At 38.9% G+C, this 22,869-nt stretch overlaps 2 protein-coding genes across 2 annotated transcripts; one reads left to right on the forward strand and one right to left on the reverse strand.

Annotated features, from left to right (window-relative positions):
- Window positions 1–1,591: 1,591 nt before the first annotated feature.
- cdo1 (cysteine dioxygenase, type I) lies at window positions 1,592–6,971 on the forward strand. The gene is made up of 5 exons (XM_046387844.1): window positions 1,592–1,832; window positions 3,051–3,128; window positions 3,796–3,953; window positions 4,548–4,717; window positions 5,914–6,971. The coding sequence occupies exons 1-5, from the start codon at window positions 1,663–1,665 to the stop codon at window positions 5,941–5,943; spliced, it is 606 nt and encodes a 201-aa protein (XP_046243800.1). The 5' UTR covers window positions 1,592–1,662; the 3' UTR covers window positions 5,944–6,971.
- Window positions 6,972–12,688: 5,717 nt separating this feature from the next.
- Window positions 12,689–22,438, reverse strand: cep78 (centrosomal protein 78). The gene is made up of 16 exons (XM_046387846.1): window positions 22,276–22,438; window positions 21,389–21,657; window positions 21,106–21,281; window positions 19,848–19,920; window positions 19,635–19,738; window positions 19,372–19,546; window positions 19,145–19,258; window positions 18,833–18,897; window positions 18,597–18,699; window positions 17,945–18,062; window positions 17,654–17,696; window positions 17,359–17,508; window positions 17,107–17,184; window positions 16,580–16,761; window positions 14,355–14,517; window positions 12,689–13,741 (listed from the first exon to the last, which is right to left on the reverse strand). Exons 2-16 carry the CDS (start codon window positions 21,648–21,650, stop codon window positions 13,229–13,231), a joined length of 2,319 nt encoding a protein of 772 aa, XP_046243802.1. The 5' UTR covers window positions 21,651–21,657; window positions 22,276–22,438; the 3' UTR covers window positions 12,689–13,228.
- Between the last annotated feature and the right edge of the window lie 431 nt (window positions 22,439–22,869).

Consider the following 22,869-nt stretch of genomic DNA (forward strand, 5'->3'; position numbering starts at 1 on the left):
TGTTTATCCTCTTGTTGTGTTGTATTGCCAAGGCTGCTCAACAGGTTGCAAAAACACACTCAGAAACACTTTGTACATTTTATCTGCACCTTATATGACCTGCAATAACATTAATGACTGTATGGGCTTCCAGTGACATGTTGCTTGTCTTCACTTCTTTTCTCGGAGAGAAATTGATCTAGAAAAGTTAGTGAATGGCCTGTAAATTTCTGTGAAGGGTTTTGTTCCATTCATACCAAAGATTTATGATTGACTGTAAATTAAGAGAGGCTGACAGGCTGACAAACAGACACATAAAATCTTGGACAGGAGTGTCTCTCCTTGTGTCTGTCAGTCTGTTTGTGTCTGATTTTGTCTGTCTCACAGTTGTTGTTTTTTTTTTGTTAACTTAAACATGCACACTCCGAGACACACACATGCACAGGCAGGTGGAAAATCAAAGCATTTACTCAGTTTGACTCAGAGGTATAATTGAGGCTGAGATCTGAAGCTACACTTTGCTGCAGGATTTTGATTTTGGAAAACACATTTCAGATGGAAACGGTGTGTCATTAGAGTTAACTCTCAGAATGTGTAGCAGCTCCTCAATGAGGACCTTGGTTTTTGACACTTTCATTTTACCGATACGTGCAATCCCTTCTTCCTTTATGTCTTAACATGGGACTTTTTGGATATTTTCCTGAGAAAATACAGGTTAAATTGCTTGAGCAGTTTACAACAAATACTTCACTCACACCTGCACGTCTTGGGATGATCCATCACCAGATTATCTTGTTTGACTTGCAAGATACCTCGGAGAAGTGAACAAAAGTTACCCGATTGAATTGAGTAGTAAACCATTAAGTATCTGCAGTATTAATGATTCACTTCCTTCTTTCCCCTTTTTCTGTTCATACATTCACATATTTTAATAATTGGCATTTTCATCCTTTTGAGCAGAGTTAGGCTGATTTCATTGTGAATCTGTTCTTTCATGCGCTTGCACAAGAGCTGTCATAATCTCTTGATTTATAGCAACCAAAACAGGGGTGATTAAAAGGCCTAAAAATAAACAATGTTCAACCAGAAACAACAGTTTTGTGTTTGCCAAACATTCTGATACCATTCAGCTTTTTTTCCCACGTTTTTCTTTTCCATCCCCACTTGCTTGTGAGGCTGCAGTTCCGAGGCTACACACCTTAAACAGCGCACTGATGATTTGTGTTTCTGAGGACTGGACCCACAAAGAGGTTTTGGGCAACTATTGTTGGAGAAATGCCCCAGTGAGAAAGAGAGCTGGAAAGGGGGAGGTTGTGTTTCTGACAACGTGGTGGAATTGGACTCAAAGAGGATTAGTCCAATTCTTAATGTGTGAGATTAATCCACTTTTTCTTATTAGAACATGCAAAATAAAAGACAAAAGTCGTTCAGTTTCTACGGATCAAGCGTGATGAAAGTGCAGTCATACGTTTTTGCAGTATTTCATTATGCGCTTATAATAAATCTGACTTCAATTGGACTATGTGCTGTGGGCGTTCACCTTTTTCCATAATGGTACGGTCCAGCACTGCTCGCCTCCAAATTACGGCGCTGGCCTATAAAAAGTAAACGACTGCATAAAGTTGGTAAGAGAAACCTGTTGTTTTGAGTCAAGAAGAAACTTCCAGCGCAGGTCGAGGAGAGATGGAGCAAACCGAGGTGGTGAAGCCAGAATCTCTGGAGGACCTGATAAAGATCCTGCATAACATCTTCGCAAGTGACAGCATCAATGTTGAGGAGGTCCAAAATATAATGGAATCTTATGAGAGCAAGCCTCAGGAGTGGATGAAATATGCAAAGTTTGACAAGTTCAGGTAAAGCAGTTTTTATAGTCCTGCTCATATTTACTGCAGCGAACTAATCAGATATCACTCATTTATTATGCTGATGCACTTTGCACTTTTGTTCTGTAGCCTTGACTGTCACATTGGCCTGTGTTTTTTTTTCTTTTAACTAATTCAAATATTATCTAATCATCTATTTTTTTTTCTTTATATTGAGTCTTTATTTATATTGAGTCTTTATTTAATGTCTGCTGCTCTTACTTAATCTTAATCCAAAAGCACTTCTGATTGCAGATAAAAGCTGTACTTGAAAAAGAAAAAATATCATGAATTTAGGATTTGAACGCATCTATAAAATTTGTACAATTCGATCAATTTAGAAAGCGTTGTTCTCGTGTTTGAATGAAAACCAGCCTTTGTTTCCACGCAGAAGACCAGCTTTCGTCACACCTCATTTGAATAGAAAAGGGGGGGGGGGAAGAGAAAACAAGACTTGTTTGAATAATTTTTGCATAATTTATACCAATGCAGACCATTTATAAACGCCACTTAAACACCGAGCTCATACTCTTCAAAATGTTTATCTGTGCAGTAAGCCCCCGCCGCCCCCCCACCACTAAATCTATTGAAAAACTTTTCTAAAGCTCCCGTTTCCCAGTGTTTTGATGAGTGAGGGGTCAGTGGAGGGAGGGTCAGTGGACCATCCAATCACCTCTGAGAGCGGATACACACCCGCTGATTTATTTTTTTTCAGGGATGGATGCTTGTACTGTTAGCCCACCAGTGAGCTGTCACCAAAATATCTGCAGACAGAGGAGCAAAATGGGACGTTTAATGTTGTGTGTGCAAACAAAATGAGCAAAGTGTCAGTGACCTCTTTGCTGTCTGTCCCTCCCTTGTTGTGCAGCGTTATGCGAGATTCTTCTGGAAAATGAAATTGGAGCCAATATCACTCTCTCCCCCACGCGTTTTTAACAGTAATTGGTAAAACAGTAATGCAACAGGTTTACTGTGTGGAAAAGACGTTTAGATCAAATAAACCTCGTTAAGCTGGTGTACTGGTCAAAATATATTAATGAACATGTTTGGAACACATTATTCAATGTTTTAAGCACGACATTTTCCATTTCCTGACTAGTCCTCCTCTGGCCTTCTTTGAGACACTGTAGTCCGCAATCGAACAACAGCACGAATGCACAATGTACCATCTAGCTCCCTGTTCATTTAACAGATTGTGTTCTTTGGCAGGTACACGAGGAACTTGGTGGACAAGGGTAATGGGAAGTTTAATCTCATGATTCTGTGCTGGGGAGAAGGGCACGGCAGGTGAGCTGTTCCTACGTGCAAATGAATAAGTGAAATAACAAAACAAAACTTTATTATTATTTACAAAACACAGTGCTAGTGTTTTTCATTTCAAGTTTTAACAACATGTCATGTTACCAGCCTACCGCTTATTATAGAAATTGTAGGTCACATGTCTAAGTGCTATTCAGTGGCAATAAGTAAATCAAGTTAATAGAGAGAGTCCAATGTTCTGCAGGCAGGCATTTGATATCTGTCGAATGTCCTACCATGTCAGCAAATGTCAGCGGAACTCCTGAAGTCGATAGAAATGGAGGAGGATCAGATAATGGTTTGATAATATCAGGATGTTCTGCAGTGTGCTGTTTTTCACAAGTGCAAAGACCTTTGTTTTGCTGTCTCCCTGCTGCAGTCGTTATGTGGTAAAATCTCATTGTCCCTGTAAAACATGTTCTAGCCATTATCAGGTGTTAAAATGGCATTACGTTGTATTATGCTTCATTGTAGTAGTTTATAAAGCGAGAACAAGAGAGCCAGAATTCCTGAAAACTCAAATGCTGTCTCACCGTTTGACCGAATCGCTGAAAAGTCTTTATGGGACAGATTTGTAGTGCTGCTTTTGGTCCAAGGGTCCCGAGAGAGGACATGTTCTGACGCTATATGGCTCTGTGTTTCTTGCCGTTTGCAGTAGCATCCATGACCACACAGACTCCCACTGCTTCCTGAAGCTGCTGCAAGGACAGCTGAAGGAGACGCTGTTTGAGTGGCCGGACAACAAATCACGTGGAAATATGGTCCAGAAGTCACAGAGAGTCCTCCAGGAAAACGAGGTTGCTTATATAAATGGTGAGAAACCAGACCGTGTGCCGATTGTCTTTTTTAATTAGAGCTGATCGTTTCCCCTTCTTCACTGTTAATACCTTTTAGTTCTATTAATACTTGTTTGTGTGTGGGGGCAAGTTGTGAATCTGCTTCTTAACATGGTGAAACACTCAAAAAATAATCATACATTGTACAAGTGCAACAGAACAAACATCTTTTAGGCAAAATGTTTGTTCTACAGGAGATTCACTGATGTGACTCAGACATGACTGCATCTGTTCAGCAATGTAATATGTTTTTTCTTTTTTCTTTCTTTTTTTTAATAGCATAGATAATAGCAAAGTTTCCAACCCCTACAGTTATGTAATGTTATAATGGTCTCACAGGAGTTAACAGCCAGTTCTGACTTAACAATGAATAGTATTCAGGTCTCTCCCCAAATCTCTGCTGACTGAGTATTTCCCCAAAGCCAACAGAGCCCTGGTGTAATGTTTGGTCTTAGTTAATGGTTTTAGCACTGCCAGAAACTGTCTGCGAGCCTCATTTCACAGCATTCCAGTGGCATATGTTAATGTGTAAATGTATATTTCTTTCTATGTTTGCGTGTGTACATTTTAGACTCCATTGGCCTGCATCGTGTGGAAAATGTGAGCCACACGGAGGGTGCAGTGAGTTTGCATCTGTACAGCCCCCCTTTCCAATCCTGCCAGACCTTTGACCAGCGGACAGGGCACAGGAACTCTGTCAAGATGACCTTCTGGAGCAAATATGGAGAGAGAACTCCTTTTGTAAGGGACTTTTCTGGCTTTAATATATACATATTCAATGAAAATTGACATTAACCAGGAAAAGAAATCTCTTCTTCTGATTCATACTTAGACAAGAAAAACCCTCACCATGAGTATTTATTATTCTTTGGAAGGTCAAACCTTTTCAAATTCGGTGGGGGAAAGTTATGAGGGAAATTAAGCCCAAAAGAAATGTGATATTATGACAACATGAACAAAGACTTTAATAACTGGAGCACTGTGTTCAAAACGCTAAGAGTGGTTTCTACATATGTTAGCAACAACTGAACACACAAGATTTATTTAAACCTTTCTTTTTGAAGATAACTGAATTGACACACACATTTACTATATAAACCGAAAGGATATGTTTGCATACATACATAAAAATGCATATTGTGAGAGTTCAAATCCTAGTCAGTCTACATATCAGCACAGCAAAAAATCAGTGCACATCAGTTAAACAGTTAATTGAACAAAGAGACTTCCTCACCCCCCAGTCTCCTGAGCAGGAAGTGGGAAGTTTTAATAGCGTCTTGCTGCTCTCATGAAGCACAGCCTACAAGCAATTAAATCAGCACCCCTTGAAGATTCAAGAAGACCCATTAAATATGTTTCCATTTGCTGCTGTTTTAATGAAAAGGTTGCTTTAGAAGGCAAAAAAATGTTATTTATTGACCACGTTGTAACAGGGAGTATTAAATTCAGTTAGCCTTTCAAATAGCATATGTAATCAAGAGTGCTGCACATTTGATAAAATCAATTACAGACAAATGAAAATAAGACAGGTAAGGTAAAGATGTTAAACAGGAGTGTCTGCAGTATGGGACCTCAGTCTGCTGCAGCAAGTTTGCCAACAACAGTGGCCTTATCTGAAATATACAAGTTGTGTAAGCATACCTTGACCATAACAGTGCAAGTGCATTACATTGCAACACCAAACGGAGGAGATAAGATAATAGAATCACGTATATGTGAGTACATAATGAACTTAACTCTTCACACCCCGCAGCGCTCAACGATTGTGTTTTGTTTTGTTCTGTTCTTTGACAGATGACTAGTTAGGTGCTCTAACAGGTTGGAACAAACCTGACTTTGAATAATCCAGGCTTCTGCAGGGCTCACTTATTGTATTTCAGAGACTAATGACCTGAACCCATGCTCTAACACGTTACGTTTTTCCACTCTTTTCTTAGGAAACCACAGTTTCACAGGAGAACAACTAGTGGTCACCAAAGGAGGCTCCGAATGATCAAGACGGTTGCATTTAAAATGACAATGTTGTGAAATTGATTCAAGGGAAACTGCTGGGGAAGCAAAATGTGGACCTACTGTGACTAAGCACCCATTTAAAAATCAGGAGCGGCCCAGTTCAAAAGGACAAACCAGTAATTAGAATGGCTTTATCACTGCCCAGTGTGAGCTTGGCAAATACTGATGAGCACAGGACGAATGCATGAATAGGCTTGGACATGGATTGAATCTGCCTTTTGTTTGCTGGGCCGGAGGAGACCCTTTTCCAATAACAACATTCCTATCTCTCTACGACCTGTGTAACCACACTTTTGTAAAGTTATGGCCCATAGTCAAAAAATAGTTTTAGCATTTAGCAAAAAAAAGAAAAAAAAAAAGAAAAAGGTGGGGTGGGGTATTGCTGTCACAGAGTTTGTCTTAAATTTTATGTCTCAAGGGAAGGAAAACAGTTCTGCAATCAATAATTTTGTTATCAATTGAGCACTTTTATAGCTGTATTTACTGTCAATTTATAACACTCAAAATTGTCTTAACACCTGTTGAAAATCGTGATGAAATGTAACATTGTTTGTATAATCTGATTGGAAACAAATTTTGTTCCATTTGCATTTGGAAGAAGAAATGTAAAGCTTTAGAGTTGTGTTGTTTTTAAAAGTGAAGTGGCTCTAATTTATTCGCAGGTTAGACTGTTCACCCAAGGATTGTTTGAATCAGCAAGCGCCCGTGTGACTCCTAAATGTATTCATACTCAAGTTTCAACCAGGGGAGTGTTGTGGAGGGACTGTTTTGTATTATTAGCACACAGTATGTTTAGGTAAAGCTCATTTTTCTCAGGATTCTGGCATATTTTCATTGTAGTTGTATGTATATAGTGTGCAGTTTTTACAGCATAGCGCCTCACATAACACTGTCAAATGCATGCATGATTTATGTGATGCAGTAAATGATTAATCTGGCCATAATTGTAGACCATTAAACTCCATTATCATTTCACAGAGCACTTTATTGTGTGGTCCTCGTTTTTTGTATTTACTGTGTAGCTTTGGTATCTCTTTATAACATTTAATCAATGTCGGCTAATAACACATGATGGCTACATGCAATTAAAATACAGTAACTGTGGAAATGTGGTTTCCACTGGAAATGCAGTTTCCACAGTTACTGTATTACAGTTATAGTTGCTGTACAGTTACCCTGTCTGCCAGCCTGATGCCAGGTTTATTATCAGATAAACCCTGTCTGGCATCAGGCTGGCACGCAAACTAATGTTTGTGTCTCCATCTGTACTTTGGTTCAAGTACATTATTGATTGGTCATCATTACCTTGACTAGTAAATAGATGATGTTATGCTGGTACACTGATAAGAGTGTACGTGACTTCTGTGCACAACTGGCATGTCTTTTGCCAACAAACAAGTGTTAAATGTGTCTTAGTGTGTATGTATTATGAATGAATTTAAAGGATAAGCTGCCATTGAAGACTGTACAAACCAAATTCCTTATTCCTGTACAATTAGCTCACAATAGTTACAGCTATAGTGACCGTGAATATTGATCCTTCGTTCTCCGTCAGTTGCACGTATCCAGTTAGAAACTTTAGTCTTTGCTTTTGTTTTGTATTTTTGGTTGTCCACTGTAAAAACCTATGGCCTAATAATAATGATAAAGTCTGCAGCGACCAAAGGCCAGTGAATTGAATCAGTTCAGCTATTGTAGACATCAGTAATATCTACACCTCTGAAATCAGTCCCGTCCTACCCTTCTCAGTGATAGCTTCTCTCAGTTTCAGCCTCTTTTTCACTCAACAAGAATCATCACTTTGGTCAAACAAAAAACAAACAACACGGATCAGATTTTTCTGAAAGCACACATTGTATCAGGGAGGTGAGTTTTCTAAATCTCCTCAGGTTTTCTCTGTGCCAGGTCAACCATAAAATGGCCGACAGCCAGTGTTACGTAATAATGAAGCAACAGTCTGGATTGCCCCCACAAAACACCTGTTTTATAACAAGACCTGATTACTGTGTGGCAGCGACGAGAAGACATTTATCTTCATTTGATGAAGGATTCTGATAATGGATTCATGTTGCCGTTGCTGAGTGGTCAAACAACTGATAAGGTGCTGTGTTGATTCATCAACTGGAATAATTTAGAAGAGGGCACTGAGCTTCTTGTTCCTCCGATTCTATAGATATATATTCCTAGATTACAGTGATATTATCTGTGTGCATTCATCAATCTCCAGCCAAAGCCTACTAATTATCACTTTGGCTGTAATTGTAAAAAGGGACATTTATGAGACATGTCGCTACACTCGTCATCAAAATGCAGGGTGGCGTTTCTGCTAATGTAAGAATGTTGCATCATTGGTGCTCTCTTAAATGAAATACTATTTTATTTCATTTCATGGTGTAATACAAAACTCTGGTGACTGGACAATCTTAAAAACTAATTTAGGACAGGATAGTGCATATGTGTGATGTCTTAGTGATGATGAATGTTGTTGATAGTGATGTTGGTGATTGTTTAGCTGCATTTAATTACTTATTTTTTCATGGCTGTCAGTTGTTACAGCTAAAGATGGCTGATGTTCTGGGTGTAATCGGTTTCAGATCATTTGCTTTATGCTGCACTTGAATGAAAATATTATTGTTTTAAACCCTTTGCAAAACTGTCATCCTCTTGTCAGTTGTATATTGACTGTGTTTCAGCTGAGGTCAGATCATAACATTTTCATTTGAGTCATCTATTCCTTTACCTTGTGCTGTTTTTCAGTGCAAAGATCATTTGGTGCCATTGAAACTCACATACTGAGCAAACATAGTCAGACCTCTTTTAAATACACACAGTAGCCTGTATTTTTCATGCAGCAGTTCCTTCAGCGGTTCCTGAAGTTTAAATGCTCTTATTGTAAGTCATTTTAGACAAAAATTACATTATGTTCACTCAGTGTAGATGCTGACCTTGTATCTTGTGACCATGATGAAGGTTTAGCATGAAGCAGCAATGGTTAACTGATTTAGTTTCACTGAAATATTTCGAAATTTGTCAATTTGGGAAGTTTGTCCATCGAACCCTCTTCCACCCTCCCACCCACATAACTCAGTGGTTGTCTGGCTTTAAAATAACTTTCTCAAACTAAACAGTTGCAAAAATAAGGTTCATCTAATTGGCATAAAATCCGCCCTGTCAAAATCTGAAAATTTCTCCATCAATATTGATAACACCTCAGTTTTTCCCTCCCCCCGAGTCAAGAGTCTGGGTGTCATCCTCAACAGCACACTATCATTCAAGGCTCACAGTAATATCACTAGGTCAGCATATTTTCTTTTACGTAAGTGTTTTTCTGTTTTTCAAATGATAAAAAAAATCAAAAACAATTTTCAAGAATCAGAATCAGTCAACAATATAAAAACTGAAAGAGCAATTTCAACTATAAAGCAATCTATCTAAAGTTTGCTAACGTGGCTGGATAGCAAGATTAATAGCCTCCGCCCATTTCTCACACCTACCAGCACTGCCACACATCACGTCTCTGCTTTTTGGTCTCCCTCTTAAGTTCATCCATAAACTGCAACTGGTCCAGAACTCTGCAGTTCGCATCATCCCCAGGACTCCCTCCATTAATCACATCACTCCTGTCCTCCAGCAGCCCCACTGGCTCCTGGTCAAACACCTAATTGACTTCCAAATTCGGCGTCTCACCTTTAAGGCCACCCATGACCTCACTCCTTCATACCTTTCTGAACTTCTGCACATTAACACACCCTGCGGCACCCTTTAGGTCTTCTTCGTCCTTCACCTCACTGTTCCATCTGCCCCTCTGACCACTTTGGGGTTCAGCCACTCTGGCCCCCTTGAGACTGCCTGTCTCCAGACCTCCGTGATATTGATTCCCTCCCCACTTTCAAAACATGTGTCAAAACTCATCTCTTTAAAATGACATATTCAGTCTGAGGGTTTTACTTGCTTACTTTCCAGCCATTTTAATTTCTCAGTTTTCAACGATTTTATCCATTGAAATTGTTTTAATGTCATATAGTGTTGTTTCTGTGCTTTAATTTTCTATGCCCTGTAAGGTGACCTCAGGTGTTTTGAAAGGCACCTTCAAATAAAATGTATTATTATTATTAGTATTATTATTATTATCAATTTTCATGTGTGTTTACTGATTTTTTTTGCTTCTTTCTGTTTTCCTCACAACACGTTATTTGCTCTTAGTGCGACGTCAGTGGTCTCCATATCTGTGAAGCAGATATAGCTATATAATAGTTACAGTGGAGATTATAAAACACGGCAGCCATTTTCATTTTCCCTAACCCCTCACTTTGTCCTGGCAGTGCTGGGACTGACGGTGCAAAGTAGAGTCTGGGAATGTGTGCTGTGATGATAACAAAATTATATTATAGAATTTCTATGGCACTGAAAGAAGCGGAAGAACTTTGATAATTTACTTATCAATGTGGCCTTTGATAGTGAAACACTCATTCATACAGCTAACAGCACATATGCTGGACTATCAATATTGGGTGGCATGACAGCCCATTGTTTTATTACACGAGTGATAAAACCCTTGTTCTGCACCTTCAAGGCTTTTCAGATTTTTCATCACTCTAAACACAACCTAACCAAAACTGATCTGACCACTTACCACTGCGCCTCTATCCGTAATTTATGACTCATACAGGCCAGGCGATAAGGAACTTTCAGAGTTTCTAAATGACCCTAACTCTAAATTACAGGAAACCACTAAGGACACCATATCCCATCATGTAAACCAGCAATCGGCGGCCGCAGCTTCCTCAGTGCTTCCTTAAATCTTCGGTCTGACTGCTCTACAACTCACATGTTCCGCTTTGACACATACAGTCAATGTGTCACCACTTAAAACAGACTACCCTCATAGAGGATTTACAAATGGCTTATAATTAGGTTGCGAATTAAGATTTCTACACATTATAAATTATAATAAACAGTTATAAATGAGTTAGAATACAGTTTCCTACATTGGTGAAAGCTCACCACTTGACAGGTTAAAGTTATTGCTTCCTTCTCATTAATCTTGCTAATGACTCACTAACCTTTAGACTTACAAAAGGCAGCCTTATTGCACAGGGTAAAATACATCACCATTTATTGATGACTTATTAACATTTACGATTTGTAAAATGGAGTCTTATTTTAAAGTGTACAACACAGGAAACAATATTGCCCAACTCTTAATATATGAATCTGGTCATCTGGCACTCTGGTCATCATATGTCTGTATGTTTGATATGACAATAAAAACTTATTGACTATTAAGATATGCTGATATTGGTTAAATGCCCACAACTTGCTCACAAATATCAGTTGAAGCTGACAAAAAGACAAAGTAAACTAAGTAACTAATGATCATGGTTTATTAAGTGTTAACAGGCATATTTATAAACTAAAGAGGTTGGAGAAGCGGCTTGTGATCTGAGGTTCGTCGGTTCGAATTCCCCACCGGAAGGGCAGGAAACATTTGGGTGCGGTGAAGTGATTAATGAGAAAAATGCTCACCCCTGTTAGATAGTTGATGTGCCCTTGAGCAAGGCACTCAACCCCCAATTTGCTCCCTGGGCGTCTGACAGTGGCAGCCCACTGGTCCTGTGTGTTTCACTGCATGTAATTTGCTGGGTGTTGCATGGGTGTTCAACTAAGGATGGGTTAAATGCAGAAGACAAATTCGGTGTGTGTATGTAAAAACATATATACTGTCAATAAAGTGATTCTTAATTCTTGAAAATAGCCTTATGATGATTAATTGATAATTGCCTCAATCAAATGTGACAAAAGAAGTTTGACTTAGCTTTAATGCAACTGCTACAGCATTAAGTTATGGTCCAGTGACCCAGGCTGCTATGGAAATAGTTTCATATCATGCCCTCAAACATCATGGACCACTGTGACACACAGTCCAGGGACAACACAGTCCCACCCGTGCTCATGTACATTCAAATGCACAACAGTTAAGAAACTGTTCCCACTTCTAAAGTAATTTATGTTCTTTATCATCAAAAAGCAGATGCGACAAATGGAAGTTTTTGATGGAAATACTTTCTACTACTGTCTTTGTACTACACATAAGAAATAAAGTCTCTACAGTCAGCTTTTAAACTATCAGTGCATTAATAACAACAAAAAGACAACCCGGAAAAAAAAGCAAAGCTAAATAACAATGAGGAGACATTTTGAACTCATGCAGAGAGCTGAACTTCTGGCATTCAGTGGTGTTTGCTCACTTGAAATGGAAAGAACACATACACCAGCAGAACAGTATGTCCCAGTCTAACCCACAAAATTCACACTTTGGTCCCATTCCCCATGTCTCTCAGCACACATGACCAAAAGACACTGTCAACAAGTAAATGCAATAAGTTGATTACAGTCCTGCTAATTGAACTTGGATGCTTCAGAACTGTTTCCAGTTTGTTCTTCGAGAAAGCTAGTACAGGTACAAAATGTTATCCAGCAAAAATCTAGCCAGGATCAGACAACAGTGGGAACAGGAAAATTCTTGCAATGCATATAGCTAACCAGGCTCTCTCCTTTCAGGGTTTGTGTGACATCACACTCATTTTTATTAGTCAACACTAAGTAAGTTCTGAGAACTGAGTACTGAGAACTAAGTATTAGTTGACAATGTTGAATTTCTGAAACACATTATTCTGTAAAAAAAAAGAAAAAGAAAAAAAGTGTAAGCATAAATCAAGATGGAACAGATTAAGGAGAACTTTATTTGGGGATTAAAATTTAGATTTGACTGCGGTGGGGTTGGCTTGAAAACTCAAAGGTGTACTAACTCTCTCGCTTTACTGAATTAAACAGTTTTACAGTTCTGTACACGGCATGACCAAAGCACAACATTTTTGCAAAAACAACTCTTTATTTAAAAAGGGATCAAATATAAATACAAAAAATATACATTACAATGCATTTTGTGACACCACTGCCTTAACCAGAAACTAAACATTTTAATTTCGTGGGAATTTCAACTTAGGCTCTGCTTTGACAGTGCAACAAGATGTCTAATTCATCTAATTTTCTCCCTAAAATTAAATTCAGATTGAAGATGTAAGAATTCTTACATTTTAAATCTCGACTCAAAAGATGTATATAATCCAGAGCACAGCATTTTTAAAATGAACACTCTTAAAAAGTAACAAAAAGAACTAATCTAGAATATAGCTCTGTGAACAAACATCGAGAGGTCTATTTTTTTTGGCCAGATGGTCAGAAGGATTCATTATCTGACTGGCCTACCAGTCTGCCCAGAGACCTGATCTGGTCCAGAGTCTCCCTCCCAGGATAGTCTGACCCTTCTGACTCTGACTGACCCACTGTCACTAGTCTTCCCTTTCCCCTGTTCCTTGAACCCACTGATCCAACAGACTCAGCCTTATCACTTAAAAGGTCACTAATGCTTGATCTTCCGGACAATCCACCATGAGACTCGATGCTTCTGTGAGTGTTGCTGTTGCTCCTGGGATGGCTTGATTGAGTCTGTAAAGTTTCACCAAAGTAAACCTCATCAAAGGGTGTTTGGCTACAGAACCTGTGCTCAGAACGCGAGTCTGGCTTATCTGGTTCCCCTTCTCTACCTAAACCAAGGTCTACTGCAGGTCCAGAGGTCTGACTGAAGGTCACATTTAGCAGCCTGTCTTCATCCTCTCTGACAGAGGATAAAGATCTAGGAGCAGTGGTGTCAGTCGGTCTACTAGAGGGGACAGGTGGGACGCTGCATCCCTAAAGACAGAAATTGGAGAAAAAAGGAGACTGAAAGACTAATCATTAAATTAACCATTTGGAAATTTGGAAATGGGCAATTTAAAAGCCAGAGCAGTAGCTTGGAACCAAACTGTTCTAGGCTTAAAAAGCCATAAGTAAAATTTTAAAATCAACTTTAAAACTAACAAGCAGTCAGTGCATAGATAAAAGGATAAGGTATGATGTGCTCTTTCTATGTGCTCTAAAATGTGGCTGCATTTTAGATTAACTGTAGAGAGAAGACAGACTTTTTGCTGCAGATGAGCAAAAAGGAGTTTAAAGGAGGATTAAATAAAAAACTGATGACTTGCAGAAAGAAACAGCTCAATTTTAGAAATCTGAAGTTTTAAAAAAGAATTTAATGTGGCTGTTTAAAGTGAGGTTGCAGTCAATTTAAAAAAAGCCAAGGTTTCTACACTGCAGAGTAATAAGGTGGGAAGTTGAACTGAATATGTTTGTGGCTTGAGTAGTGGAAAAGTCAGTGACAGAAGTATTGCAGTCTTTTCTTGGTGGGGCTGACAGTAATTTTGGAGTCAGTGTAAACATGAAAGTGAAACACTGAGCACTCAAACATCGCTTTTCAAACCCTTACCAAAGTTGAATCAACAGTTGTTGTCCCAACATCCCGATACTCCCCTTGAGTCAGTGAAACTGCACCACCTAAATGTGGTCCTATTGTAGAGGAAAGCTGAGGTCTTCCTGGAGGCTGCAAATCTGATTTGTCAATTCCAGCCATTGAAGCTAGCTGACCAAGGCTACACAACAAAGACAGAAAAATGCATTTAAATGACAGTAAAGGTACAAAGTTGGAACAATGTTCAAGTATACACCAAAATAATCTGAGAATCAGGAAATGTAAACACATGCTACTTTTCACAGGTGCCTTTTTCCACCACAAACTACAAAATGCCACGTTCATTAAGACATAATGACTTGTGGATACATTGAATTGGTATTTGTATGTGGTTTAAGGTTTGTTCATACTGTAATTCCAGTAAATTGATATTTTATGAACACAAGGATTTTCTATTATGTGGCCCACCTCCTTTTAACATGTTTTATAAAAATAGGACTACTTAACCATCAAGACAGAAATGAAGTGCTACAAGGACATTAGCTTAACTCTTTCTACCGTGTAAAGGGATAAAATTGTGGTTCGCGTGAGGAATGTTTGCGTGAAAGGTGAATGAATGGTGAACAGCCAGACAATCATGATGATTAAGTCAGTACAGAAAACTCAGCAAATGGAACTGCAGGCTATTGTTGCTACATAAATGCAGGGAAGTTGGCACTAAAGTAAGACTTAACCCATGTTTAAAGAAAATACTGGGTGGATTTTGGTGCCCGCCTGCTGACTGCATCTTATGGCCTGGTTTCAGAATGGTCCTTAAGCATAAATCAAGGGCAATGATCAAAGACATAACCTCAAAATAAAACTGTAGATAAAGAATTATTACAAGAAATAAAAGATTTAAACAAAGAAATAATAACAGAAAAAAAAGGTGTGGTTCTGTCACATTGAACCTCATCCTCTCAGAACGAAACTCTCCTTTGCAGAGATTAGCATCAGGTTCCAGAGACACAAAGCCCATTGGACCAACACAAAGAGGTTGGTGGTTTTGAAGAGCACCTCAGAATGAAACAGAAAACTTAACACATCTACAAAAAAAGAAAAAGAACTTCATTGGCACTCCACCCTCACTTGGATGGGAAGACCTTCTTTGGTGGGTATGCAGAACAAAATGTCTTAAAATGCTTGACCTTTTCACTTTGACATCTCGTGCTTCTTTGCATTAATGATTGCCCCGAGTGATAAAAATTGTAAGAAAATCTTCTTAGTTTTGCCCTTAAGAGTAGATTCTAGTACAAATAAAAGTTACTGACAAAGCATTTTAGCCCTTAAAGGATCTCCTAAGGTGAAAAACTATTAGGAGTCTTTTAAGAGGCTTAAGAGGTTCTTAAGCAGAGGAGATAACTACGCAAAGACAAATAGGTGGGATAAATATTATCCAAATTCTAAATGACAGTGAGTTAATGAAACACTAAACATCAGATTGTGCAGCAGTGATGACTTGGGTCTATCATGACCTTCCAGCACCTTCACAGTCCCCCTGTTGCTTTACAATGCAACACTTTCACCCTCCCTCATCTTCCTCTTGGCTTGTGCTGTAACATCAATGGGGTCAAAATCAAAGTTTAATCAAACAAAAGTTTCTGAACTTTTCTTGTTCACAGTCACAGCAAGAATTTTCTTAAATCACTCTTGAAGTCTGTGAATACGACTCCTGATCAATATGCAATGCAATGGACATTAGATACACCACTTGTTGTGATTTTCCACATGTAATCGAATTTCATGATGAACTGATATCAGGAAACAAGTTAATTAATTAAGTAGTTGATCAACATGAATGGATGTTTGTCCATAACGGTTTCAATAGACTCCAAGACAAACAACATACAGCAACAAAACCTGCATAGTCGACTGGGAGTTGGTATCAGTGCATGGCTAACATGTTAGCCCACTTAGAAAACCAGCAACAAGGGTGTCTCGTTTCAGTTTGAGTATAAAATGTCAACTTTAAAACAGTCTGCTATGGGAGCTGTTGGGACTTTGCCTTTCAGAATGACACTAGAATTACAGGGTGTGTAACAGATTCCCATGTGGGGAAAGTCAAAATATCCCAACAACTAATGAACGGAACAGAATTAAGTGACCAGGTAGACATAATGAAACAGAAAGTTCACTCAGAACATTAACAAGTCCAAGTCAACAGAGAAATGTTTGTACGGTTTGCACGTTTTAAGAATACCCACCCAGCATCCCTGAGGAGATCCAGGAAAGCATGGAACTTGGCAAACGAGCTCTCAATGCTCTCAAGAACTGCCTCATCCTCAAGAGCACCGGTGGCAGACGGTGCTGCTGCAGAACCAGCGGCTGCTAGCGCCTCTGACAGGGAGCGGTTGGTGTTACGAAGGCGGACATTCTCCAACTCGTACTGAACAGAAATAAGAAAAAGACTGAATAGAAAGGCATCTTGAAGTCATTCCCTTGTTTATTCATTTACAAAACCATGTAGATGAATATAGTGCTATACTTTAACTTAGACCCTTGGTGAACTATTACATTTAAATGTTTCAAAAACATATATGACTATGACTGTCTGTCAGTTTTAAGATATGGCAAAATTCACCTATTATCGATGACGTTTTCTCCTAATTTGAGACAGAATAATACAAGTTTCATTTGGCATCACAATCACCGGAATTATCCAAAACCAAATTACCAAATAAAAACCAAAACAGTATTTTTGACATCATATCATGCTTAAGGCACTGATTACCTCCATGAGCCTTGACTCAGCTTTCAGTCTGGCCCTGCGCTCCTCTGTCAGCCTCAGACGACACTCTTTTAGCTCCATCTGCAGTGCATGCATGAGAACACACACACACACACACATTTCCACAGCAGGGTCAGAGTATTTCAAAGTAAACTGATTAAGTCCAAAAGAATCTGTTTATGTTTTGTCTGTAAAACTTTAAAAGTTCCAAAAAACAGTAAGCTTGGGAACTACAGGTAGCCTGATGTGACTAACCTGCATGTGTTCAAACTGCCGTTCAGTGATCCTGTCCTGGAGACTGAGAGAAGATGGTCTTTGCTCCACTTCAACCACCACTTCTTCCTCTTCCCCAGCATCTTCTCCCTCTGAATCTGACTCCACAGTAACCTTGACAGTAGCTGCACCCTGATGAGAACCGTGTATTTCAACAGATGAAGATGAATGCATGGGAATGAATGAATGCTTGAATTCAAATTAATTTCAAATGAATACAATCTATACTTGGCTGAGATAATGCAGCAGTAATACACTGCATATGAACAAACCTCACCTGAAAGCTCTGATCCATCACACTGACTCCAGGAGGCATACCTCTAAAACAAATGCATCCAAAATAATATTAATCTTTGTTTCACAGTGCACCATCACAGCCATACCTGATGATAAAAGAGCTGTAACTGACATCCAAATTTTCAGCTCAAACCAGTTAGCATAAAAAGACCAATCCAACTTGATAATTTTGCTCTATTGCTTTTCATCTTTTTTAATATCTTGAATTTATAAATGGAATACAGTGTCTTTTTTAGAAAAGAAACTAAGTGGTGTGCCAACATCTTCTCACCTCTGGCGTCCAGCTCGTGCAGCTGCACGCCAAGGCACATAACGGGAACGGGAATAGGTCTTCTGGATTTCATCAACGGCTGAACCTCGCCCTCCAGGTGCCGATCTTTGTCGGGGGGCTGCACAAGAAAGAGAGCCATGTAAACAAAATAGAAATTCATTAACACAGCGGTTGAAATGCAAGTTCTCCCAGAAACTGAGAACTTGCATTTGGAGATTGATGCAAAGGCCCATATAGAGTTTAATGCACTTCATTTGGTGGTGAGTGAATGACCCTGGTTCAAGATTATTTGCCATTTGTGCACAAACAAACAGTCCAGGCACATAGGAATTCTTGTGCAGGACCCTCTTGGAGTCACGTAAGTTTAAGGAAAAGATAAGGCACATAGTCTAAAAATAAAAGCACTTAAAACACTATACAAGAAATGATAAAAGGAAATAAATATATAATAAAATAAAAAGTAAAGTAAATTAATTATAAATTACGAATACGGCAACTGAAGTATGAACACAATAGATAAGTAACTAGCAGCATACTGAAAAATATACACATTGTAGATGTTCAGTGTTGAAAATGGAATTATGGGTGGGTACGGATAAGTCACAGATGACCGTCCATATTTTATGTAGCATTGTGAAAAATATACACATACCTATCTTGAATATAGCTTTTCCTCTGACTGCGCTGGATACTGTTGGCCTCTTTGGACCAGAAGCTCTTCGTGGCTCTGCTCCTGCAGGCTTGATCCAGCAGTACTGTGGCAAAACATAAAAAAGATACAAGACACAAACACCGATTTGAAACATGCATGCAAATACACCACTCATTTAATTAGAAACTGAATTAGTTTTTTTCAGACTTTGAATGATGACATTAGCTCACACTCACCTCTGTTAGCTGTCCATCAGAATTCATCAGCACTTTCTCTATTATAGTTTTAATTAGGACCTTATCTGTAAAGAAAATAAAAAACATTCTGCTATTTCTGAACAACTGCAGCATTAAAGTAATTATTCTATTATATGGCATCCACTGCCTTTTTCTAGGATGTAAACACTACTTACTGCAAGCTAAATAAAACAGCACCACAGCGACAGCTACAGGCTGCAATGTTTAGTACACCCACGATGCACTAGTGCAGTGTGGAACGAACAGATACCAAAAATGTATGCTGTGACTTTGGTTAAAGAATCTTCTTACCGACTAAAGGGTTACTACGAATATCCAGTACACAAACAGTAGAATTAGTTTTCAAGGCCTCCAACAAACGACGAGCTCCTTCATTGGACAGACCGCATCTCTGTAGGTCCACAGCTGTTCAGCAAGTCACAAAACAGAAACCTTGAGCCTACAAAGAGGAAAGCAGCGACAAAACACAAAAGCTCTTTGTCTCACTGTAATTCTCTGAAACCCACACACCTACTGACCTTTAACCCAGAGATCCTCCGTCAGTTCATGTGCGAGAGCAGCAGCACCTCGGTCCCCAATCAAAGTGTTACAGTTAAGGGTGACACGGCGGAGACCTCCCATTCCCTCGAGCTGTGGCCGTCGATACCTCAGCGACTCTGCCCATGCCGTACCATGCCTCTGCATTCCCTGATGCTGAGAAAATACATTTCACAGGATGTGGGTTTATGATTGAGGATTAATCACATATAATTCCATCATTAAAAATGACATAACATTTCACCTTGATGATGTTGGCTATGTGCTCTGCCCCTCTCCAGGTGAGATTGCATCCTGTAAAATCCACCATCCTGATGCTTGTAGAATACTTAACACTCTGGCAAATGACTGAAACATATGAAAACGGCAGTTATGAAGACAGTATGTTCACATACAGTGCAATCTTGTGACAGGATGTTTGAACAATATAAGGAAATAATACTGTGAATACACATACCCTCTAAGCCCTCATCAGAGATTGGACAGTTAGCCAGAGACAGGTTTTCCAAGTAAACACTTTTTGCCAAACCCTGGACCAGAATACCATTATTAATACACCCAACAAAGATATAAATGCAACACTTATGATTTTGCTCCCATTTTTCACAAGCTGAAATAAAAGATTTAAGATTTCAGTTGTGCACACAAAAGACTCACGTTTTAAACTGACCTTTCATTGTGACCAGTGCAAAGCACAACTGTGCAATAGTTATGTAATTTAATCGCCATCCTGCCATGACACACCTATCAGGTGGACAGATCATCTTGGCAAAGGTTAGTGGCTTACCAGCACAGATTTTAAAGGTACACTATATGAGATTTTTCAAAATATACAATTTTTAGTGCCGTACAAAAGCAATCCCTCTCAATCATCACTTTCGACACACTAGAAGCGTGTAGGTGTGTATGTATCAGCAGATACCCTCTGCCTGTATTTTCTTTTTATTTTGCTGTGTTCAGGACAAAGAGTTAAAGCAAGGCAGCTTCATCTGTTCTTCATCAGAACTGATGAAGCTGCTTGGATTAGCAGCGAAACGTCTTCAAGCCTATCTTCACAAGTCCCGATGCCTTGCTTTAACTCTTCGAGTGAATATGACCTGGATGACTGAGAATCTCCACAGATACTGTGTTCAGGACATTTCTGCACATCAACAATTCCAGAGAAAGATTGTTGAGTCTCATTTCCACAACGTCAAATACTGAGGTTTCGTGTTAGTGGCTATTCGACTCAGCAATCAATTATCTTTATTCACAATTGCTTACTTGTGTGTTTAAAAACAGCAACTGACAAATCTTGCATGATATAGTATGCCTTTAACAAATCTGTGCTTAAAATGCGAAAGGAATGCATGCAAAAAAAAGTTTTGTTTTTTTTAACTTGAAAATGAGAATAAAAATAAAAAAGTGTTGTGTTAAGTATTTAGTGGATTCGAGTTGTTAGTTAAATTATTAGTTAATTTCATTCTTAAACAGAGCAGCTGTTTGAATCAATATTCATCCTACATCCCACAATGTGGCAGATTTCATCAGAATTTATAATAGAGACTTAATTCTTCTTAATTCTTAATTATTCTCAGGAATTGATTGGAGTAATAGAGAATGAAGACAGAAGTGGGGAGTAAATACAAATGAGCTTCTGATTCTGTGCCAGTCTCTCCACATAAATAAAAAAAAAAAAGTAACCTTTACTGTTTGCACTGCAAGTTAATTCTTACCTTTGTCAAGGTGATCAGGTCCCTCTCTCTCAGTGGAAGTCCATTAAGCTGCAGAGTCTTGAGGTTAGGAGAGACAGTCAGACACTCTCTGAGGGCCTTGCACAACTTAAATGTCATGTCCTTTGAGCGAATGGCTGGTATCTTCTTCCTGAAGCTAGACTTGTAGTACCTTCTATCTGAAATCAGCAGTGAAACGATTAATGTTTGTATGCAAAACTGAAGTTTCTAATTTAACTTATGTTGACATGTCTACATAACGCGCCAGGCTTATTTTCAGCCTTACCTGCATCTCCAGAACCGAGACTAGCTTGGTATGTGCTACTTATTGCAATATGGTGCAGGTGTTTGTTGATGCAGACAGAGCTGAGAATGGGTGGCCAGTCTGTGGCTTTGACCCTGTCTCCATTAAATTCCAACATCTCCTTGTCAAGGTTCATCTTCACAGCAGGGAGAGGGACTGATTCCTGTCTGGCGCAGGCGAAGTCATAGTATGCCATAAAATCTTGGGCACCCCGTTGCCGAATACGAGCACTGTCTTGAACCATCTTTGACCTTAGGAACAAAAAGTAATTAACCAAACTTTTCACTTCTCAATATAACTCAAGGTTATCTTATCTTATCTACTGTTCTGATTGTATATTTTGATATCCGTCAACAACAATGGCGTCCCCACATACAGTCAGGCTCAACTAGGGACAAATAGGAGAACATGCTATATCGTTCTGAAGTCAGATACAAGTGGTCAGCAGTTAGTAGTGCATTTCGTAGAGCCAACAACATAGACACAGACATACACAACGTAGAGCGGTTACTTATATCGATCATAATTATCAATGTAACAACTGAACGTCAGTGTTAAACCTTACACTAATTATTCTGACACTAGCCGAATTACGGTTTAGTTGGTTAATATTAGAAACTTGCTAAATTGACAAGTAGAGTGAACCGTTTACCCATTATCTATCTGATGCTATAAACTGTAGGTGTCCGGTGGTAGGTAACGGTGGTTAGCTCAGCCAACAAACTATGCTCCTGACAACCATCGGTGGGGAAGGAGAGTAACGCTAGCATGCTGTAGTGCTGCTGACAAGCCGTAAACTATCATGGTTTTATCAGTATTTTCATGTATTACTAAATAACATTTAATGGAACTAAAAGGATTTAATATACCTTCAACATGTAACAGGAGTCTCTATCGTCGTGGCACTGATCTCTTTGTTTATCTCAACCACCGACTAACAACTTCTGTAGTCTGTTATGTTGACAACGTAGCGGACCGCTCAAAAGTGGCGCTGTTGCACCAGTAAAGCCCCGCCCACTTCTCTTCCTCACCGCTGACTGTGGGAGCGGAAACAGCCACCTACTGCCGCCTATCGGGCAGAGACGCATATTATTTCCCTTATAATTATGCAATCATATTCATATTGACTTGATGGAGATGCTGTATTTAAAGTTCGCAGAAATGCGTTATGGATCACAACACAGTGAACAATCGACTTTAAATGTTGAGATAAGGCCACCCTTGTTTCAGTCAGTTTGATGAATGTATAGGAAATTTAAAAAACAAAAAAAGCAGAAACTAATAATCCCAGTAGTGTCATTGATATAACTAACAAACTTAACTCAAAACTATAACTTTAATTACTGGGGCAAGCTGATCTATATTATCGTTAGCAACTTTCAGTAAAATCACTGCATCCTGTTGATATGGTATAATTATTCTACATAATCATTATTTATATTATTTATGTTCTACATACACTG

The sequence above is a fragment of the Scatophagus argus genome, chromosome 4 (genome assembly GCF_020382885.2).
Source record: "Scatophagus argus isolate fScaArg1 chromosome 4, fScaArg1.pri, whole genome shotgun sequence".
NCBI classification, from domain to species: domain Eukaryota; kingdom Metazoa; phylum Chordata; class Actinopteri; family Scatophagidae; genus Scatophagus; species Scatophagus argus.

What these genes read in the sequence shown, in the direction of transcription:
- cdo1 (XM_046387844.1), top strand. Translation starts at nt 1,663, where the DNA reads ATGGAGCAAACCGAGGTGGTGAAGCCAGAATCTCTGGAGGACCTGATA. An exon ending in GCAAAGTTTGACAAGTTCAG is followed by an intron (nt 1,833 to 3,050) that starts GTAAAGCAGTTT and finishes GTTCTTTGGCAG; the next exon opens with GTACACGAGGAACTTGGTGG. An exon ending in ATGGAGAGAGAACTCCTTTT is followed by an intron (nt 4,718 to 5,913) that starts GTAAGGGACTTT and finishes CTCTTTTCTTAG; the next exon opens with GAAACCACAGTTTCACAGGA.
- cep78 (XM_046387846.1), bottom strand. Translation starts at nt 21,650, where the DNA reads ATGGTTCAAGACAGTGCTCGTATTCGGCAACGGGGTGCCCAAGATTTT. An exon ending in TCTCGGTTCTGGAGATGCAG is followed by an intron (nt 21,282 to 21,388) that starts GTAAGGCTGAAA and finishes TGCTGATTTCAG; the next exon opens with ATAGAAGGTACTACAAGTCT. An exon ending in CTGATGGACAGCTAACAGAG is followed by an intron (nt 18,700 to 18,832) that starts GTGAGTGTGAGC and finishes GTTTTGCCACAG; the next exon opens with TACTGCTGGATCAAGCCTGC.